This window comes from Citrus sinensis, chromosome 2 (genome assembly GCF_022201045.2).
Source record: "Citrus sinensis cultivar Valencia sweet orange chromosome 2, DVS_A1.0, whole genome shotgun sequence".
NCBI lineage: Eukaryota > Viridiplantae > Streptophyta > Magnoliopsida > Sapindales > Rutaceae > Citrus > Citrus sinensis.
The window spans coordinates 11,688,197-11,708,637 of record NC_068557.1 but is presented as its reverse complement, the minus strand read 5'-3'; the positions used below and the strand labels follow the sequence as shown (position 1 = coordinate 11,708,637).

The 20,441-nt window shown below is 35.2% G+C and overlaps 1 protein-coding gene and 2 long non-coding RNA genes across 3 annotated transcripts; 1 reads left to right on the top strand and 2 right to left on the bottom strand.

Moving 5' to 3' along the window:
• Positions 1-7,321: 7,321 nt before the first annotated feature.
• LOC112497308 (uncharacterized) lies at positions 7,322-8,845 on the top strand. Its single transcript, XM_025095559.2, has one exon. The coding sequence runs from the start codon at positions 7,590-7,592 to the stop codon at positions 8,085-8,087; it is 498 nt and encodes a 165-aa protein (XP_024951327.1). The 5' UTR covers positions 7,322-7,589; the 3' UTR covers positions 8,088-8,845.
• Positions 8,846-9,767: 922 nt separating this feature from the next.
• LOC127900366 (uncharacterized) lies at positions 9,768-11,948 on the bottom strand. The gene is made up of 3 exons (XR_008052425.1): positions 11,393-11,948; positions 10,914-10,982; positions 9,768-10,028 (listed from the first exon to the last, which is right to left on the bottom strand). It is a non-coding gene; the product is annotated as an uncharacterized LOC127900366 (long non-coding RNA).
• A 5,215-nt stretch (positions 11,949-17,163) lies between these two features.
• LOC127900367 (uncharacterized) lies at positions 17,164-18,956 on the bottom strand. Its single transcript, XR_008052426.1, has 3 exons — positions 18,747-18,956; positions 18,268-18,336; positions 17,164-17,368 (listed from the first exon to the last, which is right to left on the bottom strand). It is a non-coding gene; the product is annotated as an uncharacterized LOC127900367 (long non-coding RNA).
• Positions 18,957-20,441: the final 1,485 nt, after the last annotated feature.

The following is a 20,441-nucleotide window of genomic DNA, read 5'->3' as shown; positions in this document are numbered from 1 at the left end:
GAGCCCATCTTGGGTGGGCAAAAGTTTCATGTTCGTTGTTGTGCCCACATTTTAAATTTAATTGTAAAGTATGGTTTAAGTGTGATTGGTGATCTGATTGCAAACACATGTGAGAGTGTTATTTTTGGTCATGATCAACTAAAAGAAAATTGACATTTGATGAGAATGCACGTAAATTAGGCATTACTTATGGTAGAAAACTAGTACAAGATTGTCCAACTAGAAGAAAGTCCACATATCTCATGATATGTTCTGCATTACATTATAGGAATGTTTTTTGGTCAATTGAAGAACATAGTGGCTTAGAAAAGGATTTGAAATGTTTTTATAATTATACAACATTGTTTTCTGGTACTATTTATCCAACATCCAATCTATTTTTGTGCCTTTTGTGTGATATTAGAATGCGCCTAAATGAGTGGGTTTCAACTCCCAAATATGATGAATTTAGAATTGTAGCACAATGAATAATTGAAAAGTTTGATAAATATTGATATGACATCGGTGGGATATTATTAGTAGCATGTATCTTTGATCCTAGGTTCAAAATTGGTTGGTTGAGTATTCCATGATTTAGGGGGATGATGCTATATCTCGTGTCCAAATGATGCATGGTGATTGTCAAAGTATAGTGAAAGAGTACAATGCTAGATATGCGTCAGCTGCTCGTTCTCCTAGGTATAGTTATATTTCTTCCAATGGTTCTCATTCTATGCCAAGTTCAGGTTCCCATGGGAGTTCAACTGAATGGATTTCATGGTTTACTAGTTGTTTTAATGCTGGTAATGAGAAAGTAAAGGATGAGCTAGACACTTTTTAGGTGAAAAGTTAGTACCATTTAATGTTAAGCAGCACTTTAATGTTTTAATTTAGTGGAAGATGAATGGTAGTAACTATCCTATATTGTCTCCAATTGCGAGAGATATTTTGACAATTCTAGTTACCACAGTTGCTTTTAAATCAGCTTTCAGCGCTAATGGTCAATTTGTAAGCTCATATCACAATAGACTTCTTCCAAGCACATTGACGGCTTTGATATGTAGTCAAAGTTGGATACGTGCTCTTTGTGGAGGTATATGGTTTTCATTTTAACTATTTTATTTTTATTTATTTAAATTAACTAATAACTATTTTGGTTTTGGTTTTCATTTGTATTTTTATAAATTAGTTGTGGCATCTACCTCTCCAGCATATGCTAAGATTCTTGATAAAGAACTAGAGATTGAAACCGATGCAAAGGCTGTAGAGGTATATAGTTTTAATTTATATTATTCTATTAAGTATTTGTTAAGTTAAAATTGTTAAAACATGTTTTCATTTTCTCTGTTTACCTTGTTATATGTTTATGAAGAATCTTAGAATGTGCATCAATGGTGATTGTTATTGAGAAGCTATTACAAGTTTATGTTGAAGCATACCATTATTTTGATTTGTCTTTTAAAATTTGATCATTTATAATTTTGTTGAAGGCTTATAATTATTATGTTGTCATTTATTTGGAGGTTGTTAAAATTTTGATTATTTATAGTTTTATTTTTAGATTTTTATAATTATTTTTTAAAAAAGGGGGGACACAAATATTAAAGAATTATTAATTTTTTGAAAAAACTTAAATGAGGATCAGGCCCCTATTTTAATCCCCGCTCAATTCAGGGATGTTCAGGGACATATCGAACTATCCCCAATTAAAAAAGGTTTAGGTATGGGGCGAGTTCGAGGATTGATTCAAAATTGGATTCGGGTTCGGGTTCGAGGATCATGATCCCACCCCGAACTCATTTCATTGCCATCACTAGATTATTGTGCTATTTATTTTTATTAGGAACATTTTATTATTTCATCCAAAGGGTAACAAGCAAGTTTTTCAAGCACTTGGTAGTGTATTTAGAAACTTTAAGTAACTGCTCACCAGAAAGTAAATCCTACCACACAAGCACAATCGTAAAAGGCTAAAAAGGCCATCTTTTCAGCACAACCACATTCCTCAAAAGGTTTGGGATGAATTTATGAATTGTAGACTTTATGTTGAGTTGGGTAAATACTTTAAAATATTAAAGACTAAAGCCTCTTATATGCTATTTTTTAAATCTAATTGGGGACTATTTTATGTAGAGGCTTAGAGGTCAATAGCAAAATAAAAGAGTTAAGAACAAGTGGAATCATCTTAAGTAGAAAATGATATATTGGATTGCTTGATGAAATTGTAAGTAATATGATACTAACTTGACCATTCTTGCGTAGCTATTGGTATAGAGATGGTTGGTTTGATGATGATAAACTGGTAACCCTTTAGAATTAATTTAGAGCTTAGAATTCATGGTTGGTTTAAAAAGTTTTGTTATTTGCATGACCAGTTCTAATATTATTATTTTCTTAGACTACAATGCTCGAAAATTGGACTTGCCAAAACTGATGTTGACTGGAGTATAGCATGTAAGCGTGCTCAAAATATGAAAATGGGCGAATATCACCCTAATGTTGAATCACTAGTGAAGAAGATTGTAAGTACTTGCAAGTCTTCTTTCAATTGGTTTCTATTAGAAAGAGTTTGACATTAATTATTATGATTATTGTACTTTTAGGATGCACTAGAAGAGAAAGCTAAAAGAGGAGAATTTAAGGCTAATGCAATACCTGACATTCCTGCACATTTAATTGGAAGGCTTGCAACTCTGGACATATGCAGGGTGTTGGAATATTTATATCGCATAAGATGTACTTTGACACCCAAACAATTCATTTCTGACTCGACAAGAGAGACTGAATATAATAGAAAGGTTAGATAAGTAAGAGCAGAGTTTAGTGATATTAAAAAGGAGATTAAAAAGCAATTCAGATGAGCAAACAATTGAAGAAAAAGATGAAGAAATACTTGTCGTAATGAGGACAAGGTATGATACAGATCGTTGGGCGCATTCAAGTTATTAAAAATGACTTAGATGGTTGATTTTAGACAATTTTAGCCTAAATTAGGACCTACTTATAATCTTCGGCATGAAAAGAATGGATCACCCATAAAGAAGAAGCATGAAACACTAAACATATACTCAAAGTGAGTGTTGATTGTCCTAGAGACAAAATAAGCAATCTAAAGAAAAGACAATCACCAAGAAAGAAGAAAGAATCACCAAAGAAGTCTCAAGAGAAACCAAGAATTATTCTTAATTTTCCAAGAGAGAAACCAAGCAATCCAAAAAAGAAGAAATCATAAAAAAAAGACACCTCAAAAGAAGTCACTGCAAAAACCAAATATGAAAGATATTGCTAGTGAACCATTGCTAAAACAAAGAACAAGAAATTATCATGTTGTGCATATGAACCAGGTTCCTAGGCTTGTAATGTTTGGTAATCTTTGTGAAAAAAAAATTGCCTAAAATGGGTAGTTATCTACTTTATCAGTTGGATGAAGAGGTATATAAGCATCCAACTAAAGCATATATTAGTCTCGATAATTGTCAATCATTGATTTCCAAGGAATAGCTAGGTGTAAATCATATGCATCTATATATCGCGTAAGTCTACAAAATTATAGTAAATGTTGTTATCTTGACTTTTAAATAATTCTTGCTTCCCTTCTGTGATTTTTTTATGGTTTTATTTGTTGGCAACATTGTTACTGTTTTATTATATTAATTACATCAAGATGTTGCATGCACATATAGTGGCCAGACCATTTGGGTGCATACACACAAGACTTATATCATCAGCGCATGATTAGGATGCTTTTGTTAGAAGGGTAAAAAGGGCACAATTTATTGCTGAATGGTTGAACAAAGCAAACAAACTGGAAATAATTTTCATGCCATATAACCCTGGGTATAGTTCTCCTTACTTTCTATTGATGATAATTTAATAAAATTGAATTGTAATTTCAATTTCTTTTGTGTAATAGTTTCCATTCCATTGAGTGTTGATTGTAATTGATACAATGACAAAGCAAACATTTTATTTGGATTCTACGAACAGTAATTTAGATGATGATAGTGACCTTAGGAACAAAGTTATCAAGTATGTTGATATTGTATTTCTAATATCATTTTATATACCATGTTTATTTACTAATTGCATGTATTGTAATACAATGGGATTTCAATGCATGTTGCGACAACAAGTTAAAAAAGGGGGTGAAATCGTAGATCACAAAAGTTTTGGTAAACAATCACGACTTGTTAATACTTAATCACTTAAAAGAATTCTTATGCATATATAGTAATGATTATTCTATTGATGATATACTCTCCAAATCAACTGGGATGTACTACATGTGGATACCATGTGCTGAGGTTTATCAAAAATATAATTGCAGACCCGAGTTTATTTCTCCATGATGTAAGTACACATTTTGTCAGATACATTTTAGGATTACTTCGCTTAGTGCTTTAATTATATATAGTTTACTTTAGTTTAACATGTGATTATCATTTGACAATTTAAAGGGAAATGTGATTACTCTAAAAGTGAGCTTGATGAAGTTCGTCTCGAGCAGGGATGGTAATGGTACCCATAAACCCACAAACTCGCCCAAACCAGTCTGTCAAAACCCATTCGTCGCAGGTAATTTTGTGGGTTGTGAGCAGGTTTGGAATTATAAATTGAAACCCACACTAGGTTGCAGATGGGTTTAGTATTAGTCAAATATCTGACAGGTATTCGCCAACCCACAACTTTTTTAATTATTTTTTAATTTAATTTTAATTGAAAAATATTTAAATCTAAAATATACTTATATACTTATTATAATTTTGATTGAATTTTCTTTAACTTAATACATGAATTATTTCATTGTTATAATTTTTTTTTGGGATTAGTATCTAAAAAGTATTATTCTTTACAAAATATTAATTTTAATCATTATTGTAGGAACTGTGTTGGATGGGTGCTAATAGTGGTGAATGAAATGAAGACCTCTTGGAGGTTATGTTGAATGATAATATGAAATGATAATTGTTATGTTTAATTTAATACATGGATTATTTCATTGTTATAATTTTTTTTCGGATTAGTATCTAAAAAGTATTATTCTTTAGAAAATTTTAATTTTAATCATTATTGTAGGAACTGTGTTGGATGGGTGCTAGTAGTGGTGAATGAAATGAAGACCTCTTGGAGGTTATATTGAATGATAATATGAAATGATAATTGTTATGTTTAGATACTAGTATGTGACTTGTTTTTATGGATTTGTCTATTTTATACTTAAAATTGAAAATTGTGTTGGATTGATATTGAAATTTTAATTTTACATTTATATTAGTTAAATTTAGAATTGAGTACATCATGTGAAATTTTAGGTTATTATTATAAATTTAAATAATGAATTTTGAGATTTTAAATGTGAAAAACCCACAAAAAATCTATTGGATACCATTGCGGTTTTGGTGATTGTCAAAACCCGCAATGGGTGGTTTTTTTTTTTTAAATTAAAACCCGCAACGGGGTTGCGGATGGGTTTGATGATTGAAAAATTTTGTGCGGATATAGGTTTGGTAATAATAAACCCGCTACAGATGGTGCCCATTGCCATCCCTAGTCTTGAATAAGCTTTCTTTGTGTCTGAACTAATAGTACGAGCAGTAGAGTTGATGATATCTAGTTTTATGAATTTCGAATTATTGCTGATATTATGGTAGTATTATGAATTTCTTATTGGTAGTGAATTTAATAGAGTCTCTATGGAATTTCAAATTCCTTTTTATTGGAAAATGACGTTGTTTTGTTGTAAAACTAAGATTTTGATCAAACTGGTAGTGATTTAGAAGATAGTGTTATGATATTATTGTAGACTGGTACTGATCCAAATGATAATATTGTGATGATGTTATTGTGATAATTGATCATAGACTATGTTTTGATAATATTGTAGTTATTTCATATGATGTTCTAATGATATTGTTGCGATAATTTAAATGTGTTAGATTTTATACATATTTTGACTTTTAAATTTCAATGGATTTATAAAATATTAAAATAATTTTTAATTTAAAAAAATAATATTAAAATTATTAAAGATTACTTTTATAATATTATTATTTTAAAAAAATCTCATTGTGACACCATATTAAAATCATAAACATACGATAAGTAATGACTTGCCATAACTTAAAATTGAATTCATCCACCAATATATTTTAAAAAATATAAATTTACCGCCAAAATATTATATTGCCCTAAATACTATCTTAAAATGATATCATTTGGATCGTGACACTTGTGTGATAGATATAAACTATCACAAGAATATGTGATAGATTAAATATTGTTATGGATTTATCATTGGGGTTACAATGACAAATAGAAATTCTATTATAAAGGAGGTCGGATGACAAATATTCTTTGTCATAGTAACTAATTTTTGTAGTAATGTCTGCTGGATTTCATGAAAATTAAATTTAGTTAAGAAAATACTTTGATTTCAATTATTTAAAATTTAATTAAATGGTTATCAAATCAATTAAACAAGGCTTTTTAAAAATAAAATAATAAAAAGACAAGTACTCTCTATCTAAACTCATGCATTTTTCTTTCGAAAAATATGTATTTTAAATTAACACAACTAGATATTAGTTTTTCATCTTATTCTTACTTTGTCAACTCAATATTAACCAATGAGTAAAAATGAGAATCTAAAATTTGTATTACTTCAATTATAAGTGACAAAGAGACCATTATTAACATGTCTCGTTGAAGATTAAATAATTCGTATTTATTGTATATACATCTAATTTAATATGTATATTGCATATTTATTTTTTTATTTTTGGTGATTTAAAAAATATTTATCAATTACTCAAAAATTAAATTATACTCATGAAACTAGGTATCAAACTAATGTGAAAGATTAAAATATTTTAATTCAAGAAAACAAAAATAATGTAATTATCAATATTGTAAGAATTCATACAGTATTAAAAAAAATCCTTCGTAATTTAATTGTAAAACAAACAAGTTAAAATTACGTGGATCTTTGAAACAAAATCAATGTAAATTAGTTCAGACTTAGAAACAAATGACTTTAAAAATCACTTTTTTAATTTTTTTTTTGTCTTTACAATGCGTCTAAAGTTAGAAATTTTAACAGTTATTATCGTTGCAAACATTTTTTAAATTATATTAAAATACTCCTCTTCCTTGATCAAATTATTTCTATCTCCCACGATTACTATACCTATCCAAGAATCCCTCCAAAAATATCAAAACCCGTCCATTAAAAGTGGAAAAAATATGGTAAAAGAAATAAAAGAAGGCGATTAAGTCACGTGCTCAAAACTGAGTTTCTATCTTCTTATTGACCCCACTTTTTTTTTTAATTTTTTGGTGACAAATATTAGCGAATGCTAACAACCAATCATTAACAAACCATCTTTAGACACAAAGAAAAACCTAACTTTCCTTCATTTCCTCTCTTGCTTTCCCTAACTTTCCTCCCACCCAAACACTATAAATTCCTTTCCATCTCCTCCCTTGTCAATCGCAGTATTTCTTCATATCTTAGAGAGAACTACTGCCCTTGTTTATTATTAATAATTAATCCCTTAAACTAATTTATCTCATCACCCTCATTAAAATTTTTTTCATCAAAGAAAATTAAAATGGCACGTCAACTTGTTGTATTTGCCCTAGTTTTTTTGGCTGTGGCTGCATCAATCTCAGCTCAGGCCCCGAAGAACGGTAAAGCCGCGGAAGCCCCCGAAGAAGCTAAAGCTCCGGCTGAGGCCAATCCACCCCAACAGGCTGAAGCTCCGGAACAAGCCCCCACAAAGGCTCCCCCTAAGGCAAAGGCTCCGGCCAGCCCTCCCCCTCAGGCCGAGGCCCCAGATTCCGATGCACCTGCCCCTTCTCCAAAGGTCTCATCAAAGGCTCCCGCTAAGGCTCCATCATCATCATCAAACAGTGACGACTCCGAGTCTACTCCTTCTCCTGCACCGAAGGCCGAAGACAGCTCCCCCCCAGTCCCTGAAACCACTGATGATGCCGCCACCCCTACCGCAGCTACACCCGGCCCAGCTCCAGCCCAAGGAGGTGCTGCTAGTCTAAAGGCCCCTGCGGTCGCTGCTCTGGCTGCCGTTGGTGGCTTCTTCATCTTCTAAACTTTAATGCATGCAAAAACGTATTAATTCATTATTTGGCCGCTGTATGTGTTTTTTTTTCTTTTTTAATTTTCAATTGAATGTTTTTTATGTCAAGTGTATTTTAATTAGTTGAAAATAATATGAAGAAGCCATTTAATTTAGAGTGATGATACAGTCACAAATTTTTGTACAAATTTATTTTGTACAAATTGATGTGACATTAATTCATTGGTTGAATGAAAATATAAAATAATATAAATAAATCATATGAGCCAAAAGATATTTAATTCAACCAATGAATTAACGTCACATCAATTTGTACAAAATAAATTTATACAAAAATTTGTGACAATATCATTACTCTTTAATTTATAACTACAGGCGTTCTTCATTTCTGGAAGTCCTTAAATCAAACATTGCTACCATAAGAGCAAATTAATAATTAATAATTAGCTCCAATGTTGAAATCTTAATTCCAGATTAAACGATTTCATCTATATATATTAATGAATATAATGGTCATAATTATTCTAATAATTGTTAATTGTTTTAATAAGTAATTTAATGTTCCCAAAATCTTAACTTTTTTCTTCTTGATAATTCTCTTCTCTCTCTCTCTTTTTTTTTTTTTTTTTGTTCCCTTATTTATCAATGAAACCAATGCAAGATAGATTTCTCAGTCAGAAAAAAAAATTAGGTAAAAATGATTAATTAAGGAACAATTTTGAGATATTAAAATAAATTCTCTTGTTTTAATTACCACATTAAATTTATTGGGTTATTCTCTCTTGCTGTATTTCATTGCTTCCCATTTCTTGTTAATTATTCCAAGTATTATTGCTATGTCCATTATATTTACGGAGAGGGCAGTTCTGAAGTGGGAGAATTCTAGAATACATTAAAAATAATACAACTAATTAATACGTGTATAATATGTGTAGTTAAATTTTTTATAACTATCTTTTGCTGTTTTTTCAAAATAAAGTACACATATTATAATATCATTTACTTGTTATATGACTTAGATAATATTTAAAAAGTATTCTAGAATTATTCACAAGAGTACATCATACCTATTAGATCCTCTAAAATTTAAAAAAAAAATGGATAAAAGAAGAATTGTATTTTCAATAATTAAACCAGTATGAGACGTTGCTTAAATACAAGCTAACATAACCGATAAATAATTGATAGACTGTTACTTAATCTCATCTAGTTATCTGATAAGAGTCAGCAGCATAACTTAATTTTAAAAATTCAAAATTTTAAGCTAATCTTAATGAGCAACTGTGGTTGAAATCTTGATAAATCATTTTTTTTCACTCTTTATTTTAACTTTGCCCGATTTTCTTTTCTCATATTTAATGATATATCGAAACTTTTAGAATATGTGGCTAGAATCTGTCTATTCACTTATATTTAATTTTGCCACGGTTTCGTTTAGACAAGAAAAGAAGTTGGTTGTCTTTGACAAGCTATTTTTTGACCACTGAATTCGGGTCTCAATTTAGGTGGTGCCGCTCATTAGGATCTTAACATATAATCTTGAAGCTTCTCAATAAAGGGCCAATTTGGAATTGAAACGACCCGCCCCGCAACTCCCCAGGGCGAGTCTATCTAAACTCGTAAAATCGAAACTATTCTATAAAAATTTAGGCAGAGTCTCCCTTATAAATAAAACATATCCAATCCTGCAAATTATAAAGCAACACTCCCAAATAATTTAATATCCAACCATCCTCCATAACCAACTTCTCAAATCAATATATCAAACATCATCCAAATCATCCTCATATCAAAATACATCGATTATCCTTAATAACATAAAATAATAAATAAACACAGCTCGCAAAAATCTCAAATATAATAATAATTAAATCCACGACTCCTAGCACCATCACGTGGCCACAATATCACACTAACGTTCGCTACTGGGTTGACTGATGTACCTGTAAATCTCTTGTGGGGGGGGGAAATAAAATAAAAGAGGGGTGAGTATAAAACTCAGTGAGCTCAGTGAGTGGATAGTAGTTGCTGACAATTTAATAAATTTATTTAAAATCATTTAATCTTTCTCAAATCACTTCCTCAAATCAATTTCATAAATCAATTTCTCAAAATATCATAAGAACTTGCTCAAACTCATTTAATGCAAATCAGTTCATTGAAACACTATAATACATATATTTGCATAAAATCGATGGAATCATATAATACTCATCATATCAAATATTGAATACTAAAAACTGTCATCAAACAAGTACCCAGGGAATAATCTGATCATATCCGGATCTCGACGGACGGGCAATGACGTACTATCTGGGTAACGTCACGCCCCGGAGCTACAACGGATAGATGGGGACGATCTCATCTCATATCTCATATATCTGTACTGTGCATGCATAAGCCCCCAAAAGGCAAAAGCGCCCGAACACACGGCCCAAAGCCTCTATGTGTGTCCCGACGGGCCCCAAAGGCCTCTATCTCATCTTATCTGTATCTCTTGTCTGTATCTCTTTTCTCATCTCATATTATCTGTTTCTCTGTATCTGGAGGGAAGGGTACTGTCTAATGATTTCAAAAATAATATATACATAAACATAGAATCTCATATGAAATCTCATTTTCTTTCTATTCAACATATCTCAAAATCTGCTCAATTCTAATATCATGCCTTTACTAAAAAACGCTAATAAAATCATTAATCAAACTCATTCTCAATAACAATAAAGACCGACACATAGATAAAAATTAATTTACCGGAAAATCATTTAATCGAAGCATTAAATACTTATCATAAAATCAGCATATACTATGAAAATAGGTTTTGTATATTCCACTCACAGTGATGATGTCTAGACTCGGTATCAACAACGTCCGCGGGTTGATTCTCGTTCGCGGATGCGGATCCTCCTAATCACGGAAACACTATAATTATTCTCTGTAAATAGAAATACAACCAATTTAATATAATAAATCTCGAATCCTATTAACGATAAACTATTCCCACATGAGTAAAATTACCAAAATACCCCCAACATCAATATTTTACCAACTTATCCTCAAACTTCATTATTTTACCAAATTATCCTCATATTCGTCAATTACCAGATTGTCCTCAATTCAGATTACATAAATTAATCGCATTGTCCGAAATTATGAAATTACCCTCAGGGCATAAAATTACCGAAATGTCCTTAACGTCTTAAATTACCGAATTACCCTCGAAAGCATAAATTACTTCACTGCTCTCACTCAAAATTACCAAAATGTCCACTGATTACATAAAATTACAAATTCACCCCAAAGTTTCATGAATTTACCGAATTGCCCCTGCCGGTCAACGGTGACCGGACTTCAGTCAACGATGACGGGGAGCTTAGGTCTGCTAGTTCCGACCTCGGTGAGTGCAATGGTGGTGGCCGTGAGTCGCCACGCGCGCTACCGGCGGCGGATCGAAGCTCCAAAGATCCGCAAGTTTCCGGTGATCGTTCGGCGGTTTTCTGGCCTCCCTGGTGATCGTGGTTGGTCGGAAATTGTTGCTGAAGATGTGAAGAACCAGTTCCAAGTGGTGGCGCGTCACAAACCCGGCGGAATCAACGGCGACGGAAAAGGATCTTGGCCGCGACTTTCGAGCTCCAATCGCCGACGTTCTGGCCAGTTTCCGGCGACGAGGACCACGGGGATACGACGGTCAGCTTCCAAGCTTCAGATCGGTACCAAGCACGGCCGGTAAGGTGGCCGGAAACGGGAGAACTCGTCGGGTCAATATCGCGGAATTGGGTCGGGTTTTCGGGTTAACAAGTCCAGCTCTCTCTCTCTCTCTCTCTCTCCCTCTCTCTCGGGTATTCTCTCTCAAAAAAATACAAACCTGTTTCCCCCCTTTTCCAGTTATACAATTCTGCCCTTTTTTTTTTTTTTTAAGCTTAATACAAATTAAGCTCAATTCGGACCCGTGATGAAAATAAAATCCGGCCATCGGCGCGTGTAATCGCGCTCAATTATTCTCGATAAAATGTCGTGACGAAATTAAAAAAAATTGATAGCGAAGAGGAAAATGAAATCACTCACTTAATTAAGAAAATCGGAGTGCATATGTTACAATCCTCCCCTCTTATAAAAATTTCGTCCTCGAAATTTACACATCTGTTGAGAATAAGTGAGGGTATTGAGCTCGCATTAAGTCTTCACGTTCCCAAGTAGCCTCTTCTCTTGTGTGATTCCTCCACAACACTTTTACTAGCGGAATGGTTCTTGAACGCAAAACTTGGTGCTTCTGTTCTAGAATTTCCACGGGCTCTTCTTCATAACTCAAGTCTTCTTTCAACTCAATTGGTTGTCTCGACAACACATGACTAGGATCATACACATACTTCCAGAGCATCGAAACATGAAAGACATCGTGGATTCTGGATAACTCAGGTGGTAGAGCTAATCGATATGCCAACGGACCAATACGCTCCACAATCTCATATGGTCCAATGTAACGTGGACTCAACTTCCCGCGCTTACCAAATCGAAGTACCCCTTTCCAAGGAGATATCCGCATGAAAACCTTATCACCTACTTCAAACTCAAGTTCCCGCCTACGCTTATCTGCATAGCTCTTTTGTCTGCTCTAGGCTGCCTTTAATCTTTCCCGAATAAGCTGTATCTTCTCACTAGTATTTTGAACCAATTCGGGACCAAAAAGTTTCCGCTCTCCAACCTCATCCCAACATACGGGAGTTCTGCATTTCCTGCCATACAAGGCCTCATAAGGTGCCATCTCGATACTAGCTTGATAACTATTATTATAAGCAAACTCCATCAAGGGTAAATAAATGTCCCAACTACCCCTAAACTCCAAAATACAAGCTCGTAACATATCCTCCAGGGTTTGAATAGTACGCTCTGACTGACCATCAGTCTGTGGGTGAAAAACTGTACTGAAGTTCAACTTGGTGCCTAAAGCCTTTTGCAAACTTGTCCAGAACTTAGAAGTAAATCGGGAATCTCTATCTGAAACAATAGACACAGGTGCTCCGTGAAGTCGAACTATCTCAGCCACAAAAATATTCCCCAACTTGTCCATCGAATAAGTGGTCTTGAACGGTAAAAAGTGAGTAGATTTGGTAAGTCGATCAACAACTACCCATACACTATCATGACCACTCTGAGTACGTGGAAGTCCTGTTACAAAATCCATGGTGATGTGCTCCCATTTCCACTCAGGGATAGGAAGCGGTTGAGAAAACCCTGCAGGTCTCTGATGTTCAGCTTTAATCTGCTGACAAACTAAACACCGAGATACAAATTCAGCTATCTCTCTCTTCATACCTTGCCACCAGTAATGATCTCTCAAGGTACGGTACATCTTCGTACTACCAGGATGCATAGCATAAGCTGAACAATGAGCTTCTTCCATGATCTCCTTTTTCAACTCCTTAATGTCGGGTACGCAAAGTCGATTATCCATAACTAAAACTCCATCATCTCTCACTGCAAAATTAGTTCGTAAGCCTTTTTGCACATCCTCTTTCAACTTCAGTAACTGCAAATCCTGATCTTGCATCTGATGAACTTTGTCAATCAAAGTCGGCCTCACTCGAAAATTAGCTATTAAAGCTCTGCAATTATCAACTTCCAATTCAACTCCCAAAGATCTCAACTCAATTAATAACGGCATGTATGTCCCTCGCAAGTGAGCTATAGAGCTAAAAGACTTCCTGCTTAGCGCATCAGCTACCACATTCGCTTTGCCCGGATGAAAATCAATAGTACAATCATAGTCTTTAATCAGCTCAATCCATCTCCTCTGTCTCAAATTCAACTCCTTCTGAGTAAACAAATACTTCAAGCTCTTGTGATCAGTAAAAATCTGACATGTTGCTCCATACAAGTAATGCCTCCATATCTTGAGTGCAAACACCACTGCTGCTAGCTCTAAATCATGAGTTGGGTAATTTTGTTCATGCTTCTTAAGTTGTCTTGAAGCATAAGACACTACTTTCTCATACTGCATTAGCACACAACCCAATCCTTGCCTGGATGCATCACTGTATACTACAAACCCTTCATTACCCGATGGAAGTGTAAGAACTGGTGCTGAAGTAAGACATGCCTTGAGTTCTTGAAAACCCTTTTCACAATCATCATTCCACTGGAACTTAGCATTCTTTCTGGTTAACCTTGTCAGAGGAATAACAATCTTGGAGAATCCTTCCACAAATCTTCGATAATAGCCAGCTAATCCAAGGAAACTTCGAACTTTAGTCACATTTGTAGGCCGTTCCCAATTTACAACTGCTTCGATCTTTTGAGGATCAACATAAATTCCTTCAGCTGATATCACATGGCCTAGAAATACTACTTTATCCAACCAGAACTCACACTTGCTGAACTTAGCGTACAATTGCTTTTGTCTTAAAGTCTGCAAAACAGTCCGCAAGTGCTCCTCATGTTCCTCCTGACTTCGAGAATACACCAAAATATCGTCGATAAACACAATCACAAATCGATCTAGATAAGGGCGAAATACCCTATTCATAAGGTCCATGAAAGCCGCTGGGGCATTAGTCAACCCAAATGGCATCACTAAAAACTCATAATGTCCATAACGAGTTCTGAATGCTGTTTTAGGAACATCGGCCTCTTTAATTCTAAGCTGATGATATCCCGAGCGCAAATCGATCTTAGAAAACACCTTTGCTCCCTGAAGTTGATCAAACAAGTCATCGATGCGCGGAAGTGGATATTTATTACGCACTGTAACTTTATTCAACTGCCTATAGTCAATGCAGAGTCTAAGAGTACCATCCTTTTTCTTAACAAACAACACCGGAGCTCCCCACAGAGATACACTAGGTCTAATAAACTCTTTATCCACCAATTCTTGCAGTTGAATCTTAAGTTCCTTTAGTTCAGCTGGAGCCATCCTATACGGTGCTATAGATATAGGAGCCGTCCCAGGGACTAAATCAATAGAAAACTCAATCTCTCTATGAGGTGGCATCCCCGGAAGTTCATCTGGAAATACATCTGAAAACTCTTGGACTACTGGAATATCCTCCAATCTCAACTCCCGAACTCCAGTGGCTATTACGTATGCCAGATAAGCTGAGCAACCTTTCCTTAGTAAGCGTCTTGCATCAATGACTGATATGACACATGAGGGTAAAATTCTACGCTCACCACAAAATTTCACCTCAGTTTCTCCTGGTTTATTGAACACAACTTCCTTTTTAAAACAATCCACTGTAGCATGGTGAGACACAAGCCAATCCATGCCCAAAATGGCATCAAAATCTTGAATGTCTAGAATAATCAAATTCGCCTTAAATTCATGCTCGCCCAATCGAATCATGCTATCTCGATACACCTTTTCAGCAAGTAATGACCCTCCGGTAGGTGTACTAACAACTAAACCATAATCCAGCAATTCAGGCTCTCTCTCTAGATGCATACTAAATGTGCGAGAAACAAAAGAATGCGTGGATCCAGGATCAATAAGAATATGAGCATCATGACCAAAGATAGATAATGTACCCATAATAACTTCTGGTGTAGCATGAGCCTCCTGCTGTGTCAAGGCAAAAACTCGAGCCTGAGTACGAGGTCGACCAGGTTGACCTCTCTGACTTGGAAAAGTGGTCTGACTCCTTGATATAGAACCCCCTGTCTGCATACCCCTCTGACCCTGAACTGGTCCAACATGAGATTGATACTGTGGGGCTGCCCCTCGAGCAGAATTGTCACCCTGAGATAAAGTAGGGCATAATCTCTTAATATGTCCAGGTTGTCCACATAAATAACACACATTGTCTCCGATACGGCACTGGCCCTGATGGTTCCTACCACACGTAGGGCAAGGAGTCTGTTGTATACTCCTACGGGGTCCTTCGCTATTCCTGTCATACTGCCCCTGAGTCCTAACATTACTCCCCACTGAAGGCTGCGCCGAACTGTAACTAGCGGATTGTCTCTGATCTCCCCTGCTACTCATACTCTGATTCCTTTGCACACTAGCAGAGTAATTTGTATACGCGCCTCTCTTCGGCGGCCTGCTACTCGAGCCACCCTCTGTCCAACTCTGGCTACGTTTCTGCTTCAGAGCCTGAATGAACTCAGTGTACCATGATGCCGTCACAGTCGTACGAATCTCAAATCGGAGACCCTCTTCAAAACGCTTACATCTCTCCCTCTCATCACCAACTGCTGAAATGGCAAATCTAGAAAGATCCAAAAATTTCTTCTCATACTCTTCCACTGACATAGCTCCTTGAACCAATCGAAGGAATTCACTCCGCTTAATATCCTGATACACAACCGGAAAATAATGATCGTAGAATTCCTTACGAAATATAGCCCATGTAAGCGCAGCATGCCCTTGGTATCTTCGCTCTACTGTTTGCCACCAATGATAAGCCCTATCCTTGAGCAGAAAAGTGGCAAATGAAAGTCTATCCTCCTCTGAGCATCTCATCACATCAAAAATATGTTCTAACTTGATAAGCCACGACTCTGCCTCAGGTGGATCACCAGAACCATTAAAACTCTTTGCCCCTAAACTTCGAACACGCTCGACAGTGTTCACTTGACCGACATGCGGCTGAGCCTGATTCTGAACCACTGTAGTCACAATCTAAGCTAATCTATCAATGGACTGCTCAATGTTCGGAGCATTTCCTGGTGCCTGTTGCACAACCTCGTGCGTCGAAGACTCAACTATTCCCTCGTCAACGGGATCATTTTCCCCCGCAGGTACATCTCCTGAAGTCAACCCAGGTACTAACCTAGTACGGCCACGACCACGGCCACGGCCACGTCGACTGCTACGACGAATCATAATGGTGCCTACAAAATATTAAATCCGACTTTAATAATCAAAACTTATTCTATTTACGACCGTAAAGTCTACAGAATCTAAAACCATGCTCTGATACCAACTGAAACGACCCGCCCCGCAACTCCCCAGGGCGAGTCTATCTAAACTCGTAAAATCGAAACTATTCTATAAAAATTTCGGCAGAGTCTCCCTTATAAATAAAACATATCCAATCCTGCAAATTATAAAGCAACACTCCCAAATAATTTAATATCCAACCATCCTCTATAACCAACTTCTCAAATCAATATATCAAACATCATCCAAATCATCCTCATATCAAAATACATCGATTATCCTTAATAACATAAAATAATAAATAAACACAGCTCGCAAAAATCTCAAATATAATAATAATTAAATCCACGACTCCTAGCACCATCACGTGGCCACAATATCACACTAACGTTCGCTACTGGGTTGACTGATGTACCTGTAAATCTCCTGTGGGGGGGGGGGGGAAATAGAATAAAAGAGGGGTGAGTATAAAACTCAGTGAGCTCAGTGAGTGGATAGTAGTTGCTGACAATTTAATAAATTTATTTAAAATCATTTAATCTTTCTCAAATCACTTCCTCAAATCAATTTCATAAATCAATTTCTCAAAATATCATAAGAACTTGCTCAAACTCATTTAATGCAAATCAGTTCATTGAAACACTATAATACATATATTTGCATAAAATCGATGGAATCATATAATACTCATCATATCAAATACTGAATACTAAAAACTGTCATCAAACAAGTACCCAGGGAATAATCTGATCATATCCGGATCTCGACGGACGGGCAATGACGTACTATCTGGGTAACGTCACGCCCCGGAGCTACAACGGATAGATGGGGACGATCTCATCTCATATCTCATATATCTGTACTGTGCATGCATAAGCCCCCAAAAGGCAAAAGCGCCCGAACACACGGCCCAAAGCCTCTATGTGTGTCCCGACGGGCCCCAAAGGCCTCTATCTCATCTTATCTGTATCTCTTGTCTGTATCTCTTTTCTCATCTCATATTATCTGTTTCTCTGTATCTGGAGGGAAGGGTACTGTCTAATGATTTCAAAAATAATATATACATAAACATAGAATCTCATATGAAATCTCATTTTCTTTCTATTCAACATATCTCAAAATCTGCTCAATTCTAATATCATGCCTTTACTAAAAAACGCTAATAAAATCATTAATCAAACTCATTCTCAATAACAATAAAGACCGACACATAGATAAAAATTAATTTACCGGAAAATCATTTAATCGAAGCATTAAATACTTATCATAAAATCAGCATATACTATGAAAATAGGTTTTGTATATTCCACTCACAGTGATGATGTCTAGACTCGGTATCAACAACGTCCGCGGGTTGATTCTCGTTCGCGGATGCGGATCCTCCTAATCACGGAAACACTATAATTATTCTCTGTAAATAGAAATACAACCAATTTAATATAATAAATCTCGAATCCTATTAACGATAAACTATTCCCACATGAGTAAAATTACCAAAATACCCCCAACACCAATATTTTACCAACTTATCCTCAAACTTCATTATTTTACCAAATTATCCTCATATTCGTCAATTACCAGATTGTCCTCAATTCAGATTACATAAATTAATCGCATTGTCCGAAATTACGAAATTACCCTCAGGGCATAAAATTACCGAAATGTCCTTAACGTCTTAAATTACCGAATTACCCTCGAAAGCATAAATTACTTCACTGCTCTCACTCAAAATTACCAAAATGTCCACTGATTACATAAAATTACAAATTCACCCCAAAGTTTCATGAATTTACCGAATTGCCCCTGCCGGTCAACGGTGACCGGACTTCAGTCAACGATGACGGGGAGCTTAGGTCTGCTAGTTCCGACCTCGGTGAGTGCAATGGTGGTGGCCGTGAGTCGCCACGCGCGCTACCGGCGGCGGATCGAAGCTCCAAAGATCCGCAAGTTTCCGGTGATCGTTCGGCGGTTTTCCGGCCTCCCTGGTGATCGTGGTTGGTCGAAAATTGTTGCTGAAGATGTGAAGAACCAGTTCCAAGTGGTGGCGCGTCACAAACCCGGCGGAATCAACGGCGACGGAAAAGGATGTTGGCCGCGACTTTCGAGCTCCAATCGCCGACGTTCTGGCCAGTTTCCGGCGACGAGGACCACGGGGATACGACGGTCAGCTTCCAAGCTTCAGATCGGTACCAAGCACGGCCGGTAAGGTGGCCGGAAACGGGAGAACTCGTCGGGTCAATATCGCAGAATCGGGTCGGGTTTTCGGGTTAACAAGTCCAGCTCTCTCTCTCTCTCTCTCTCTCTCTCCCTCTCTCTCGGGTATTCTCTCTCAAAAAAATACAAACCCGTTTCCCCCCTTTTCCAGTTATACAATTCTGCCCTTTTTTTTTTTTTTAAGCTTAATACAAATTAAGCTCAATTCGGACCCGTGATGAAAATAAAATCCGGCCATCGGCGCGTGTAATTGCGCTCAATTATTCTCGATAAAATGTCGTGATGAAATTAAAAAAAGTTAATAGCGAAGAGGAAAATTAAATCACTCACTTAATTAAGAAAATCGGAGTGCATATGTTACAGGAATGCCGTAAGTTTTAAAATAATAGTTGTGCTGGAGAATAAGCTAAACATTTAATAAAATTTAATTTTTGAAAGTGTTGTCAATTTTAAAAGTATTCATATGTATTTAGTCAATTTTATTGTTGAAATGCTATAAAAATATAAATGACTAAAATAAGCATAATGCTAAATAAAATTTATTTACACATTTATAAACATGTATATATAAATTTTTTTATTTTGAATATATAATGATTGACAACTAAAATAATTTTTTATTTGTTATCTCAGTATAATTGGTAAAAGCAATAATCTTCTTTAAATTTAATACTTTTATTTCCTATTTAAATAAACATAATTTTTTATTTTTATAATCTATGTGAGAATATATCTGAAATTGAATTAGATTTAAATATGTTTCTTGAAATCAGACGTTAAAATACTACTCATTTCATATCTTACAAAATTTGTTGTAATCACTTTTGATCTTCTCAAAAATTATCCGCCCTAAGTCAATAATTAGTCAACATTAATGCCATTGTTATTTCATGTAAATATGGTAAGTATCATGGCCATAATGGGGCTATTTGAACCTACTAGATTACTAATCAAACCCACCTTTTAATAAATAAATTGTTACTAAAATATCCATAACATAAATTACAATTATAGACATGTGATTAATTATATATATATATATATATAGGATTGAGTTCTGGTCGAAATCAATTATTAAGAAAATTGATACAATTATTATGATCGGGACGGCTTTATCAAATTTTAGTAGTCAAATTTTAGATATTTGAAGTACGTGACTCGTTTACCGACAGTGCAGACCAGACTAATGCCTATTCAGGATCGCCTCTGTAATTTACGTGGTTGGATTCCCGTCGATATACTCAAATATTTTTACCAGCTTTAAGTATTAAAGT

Coding starts and splice junctions, on each gene's coding strand:
- LOC112497308 (XM_025095559.2), top strand. CDS start 7,590: ATGGCACGTCAACTTGTTGTATTTGCCCTAGTTTTTTTGGCTGTGGCT.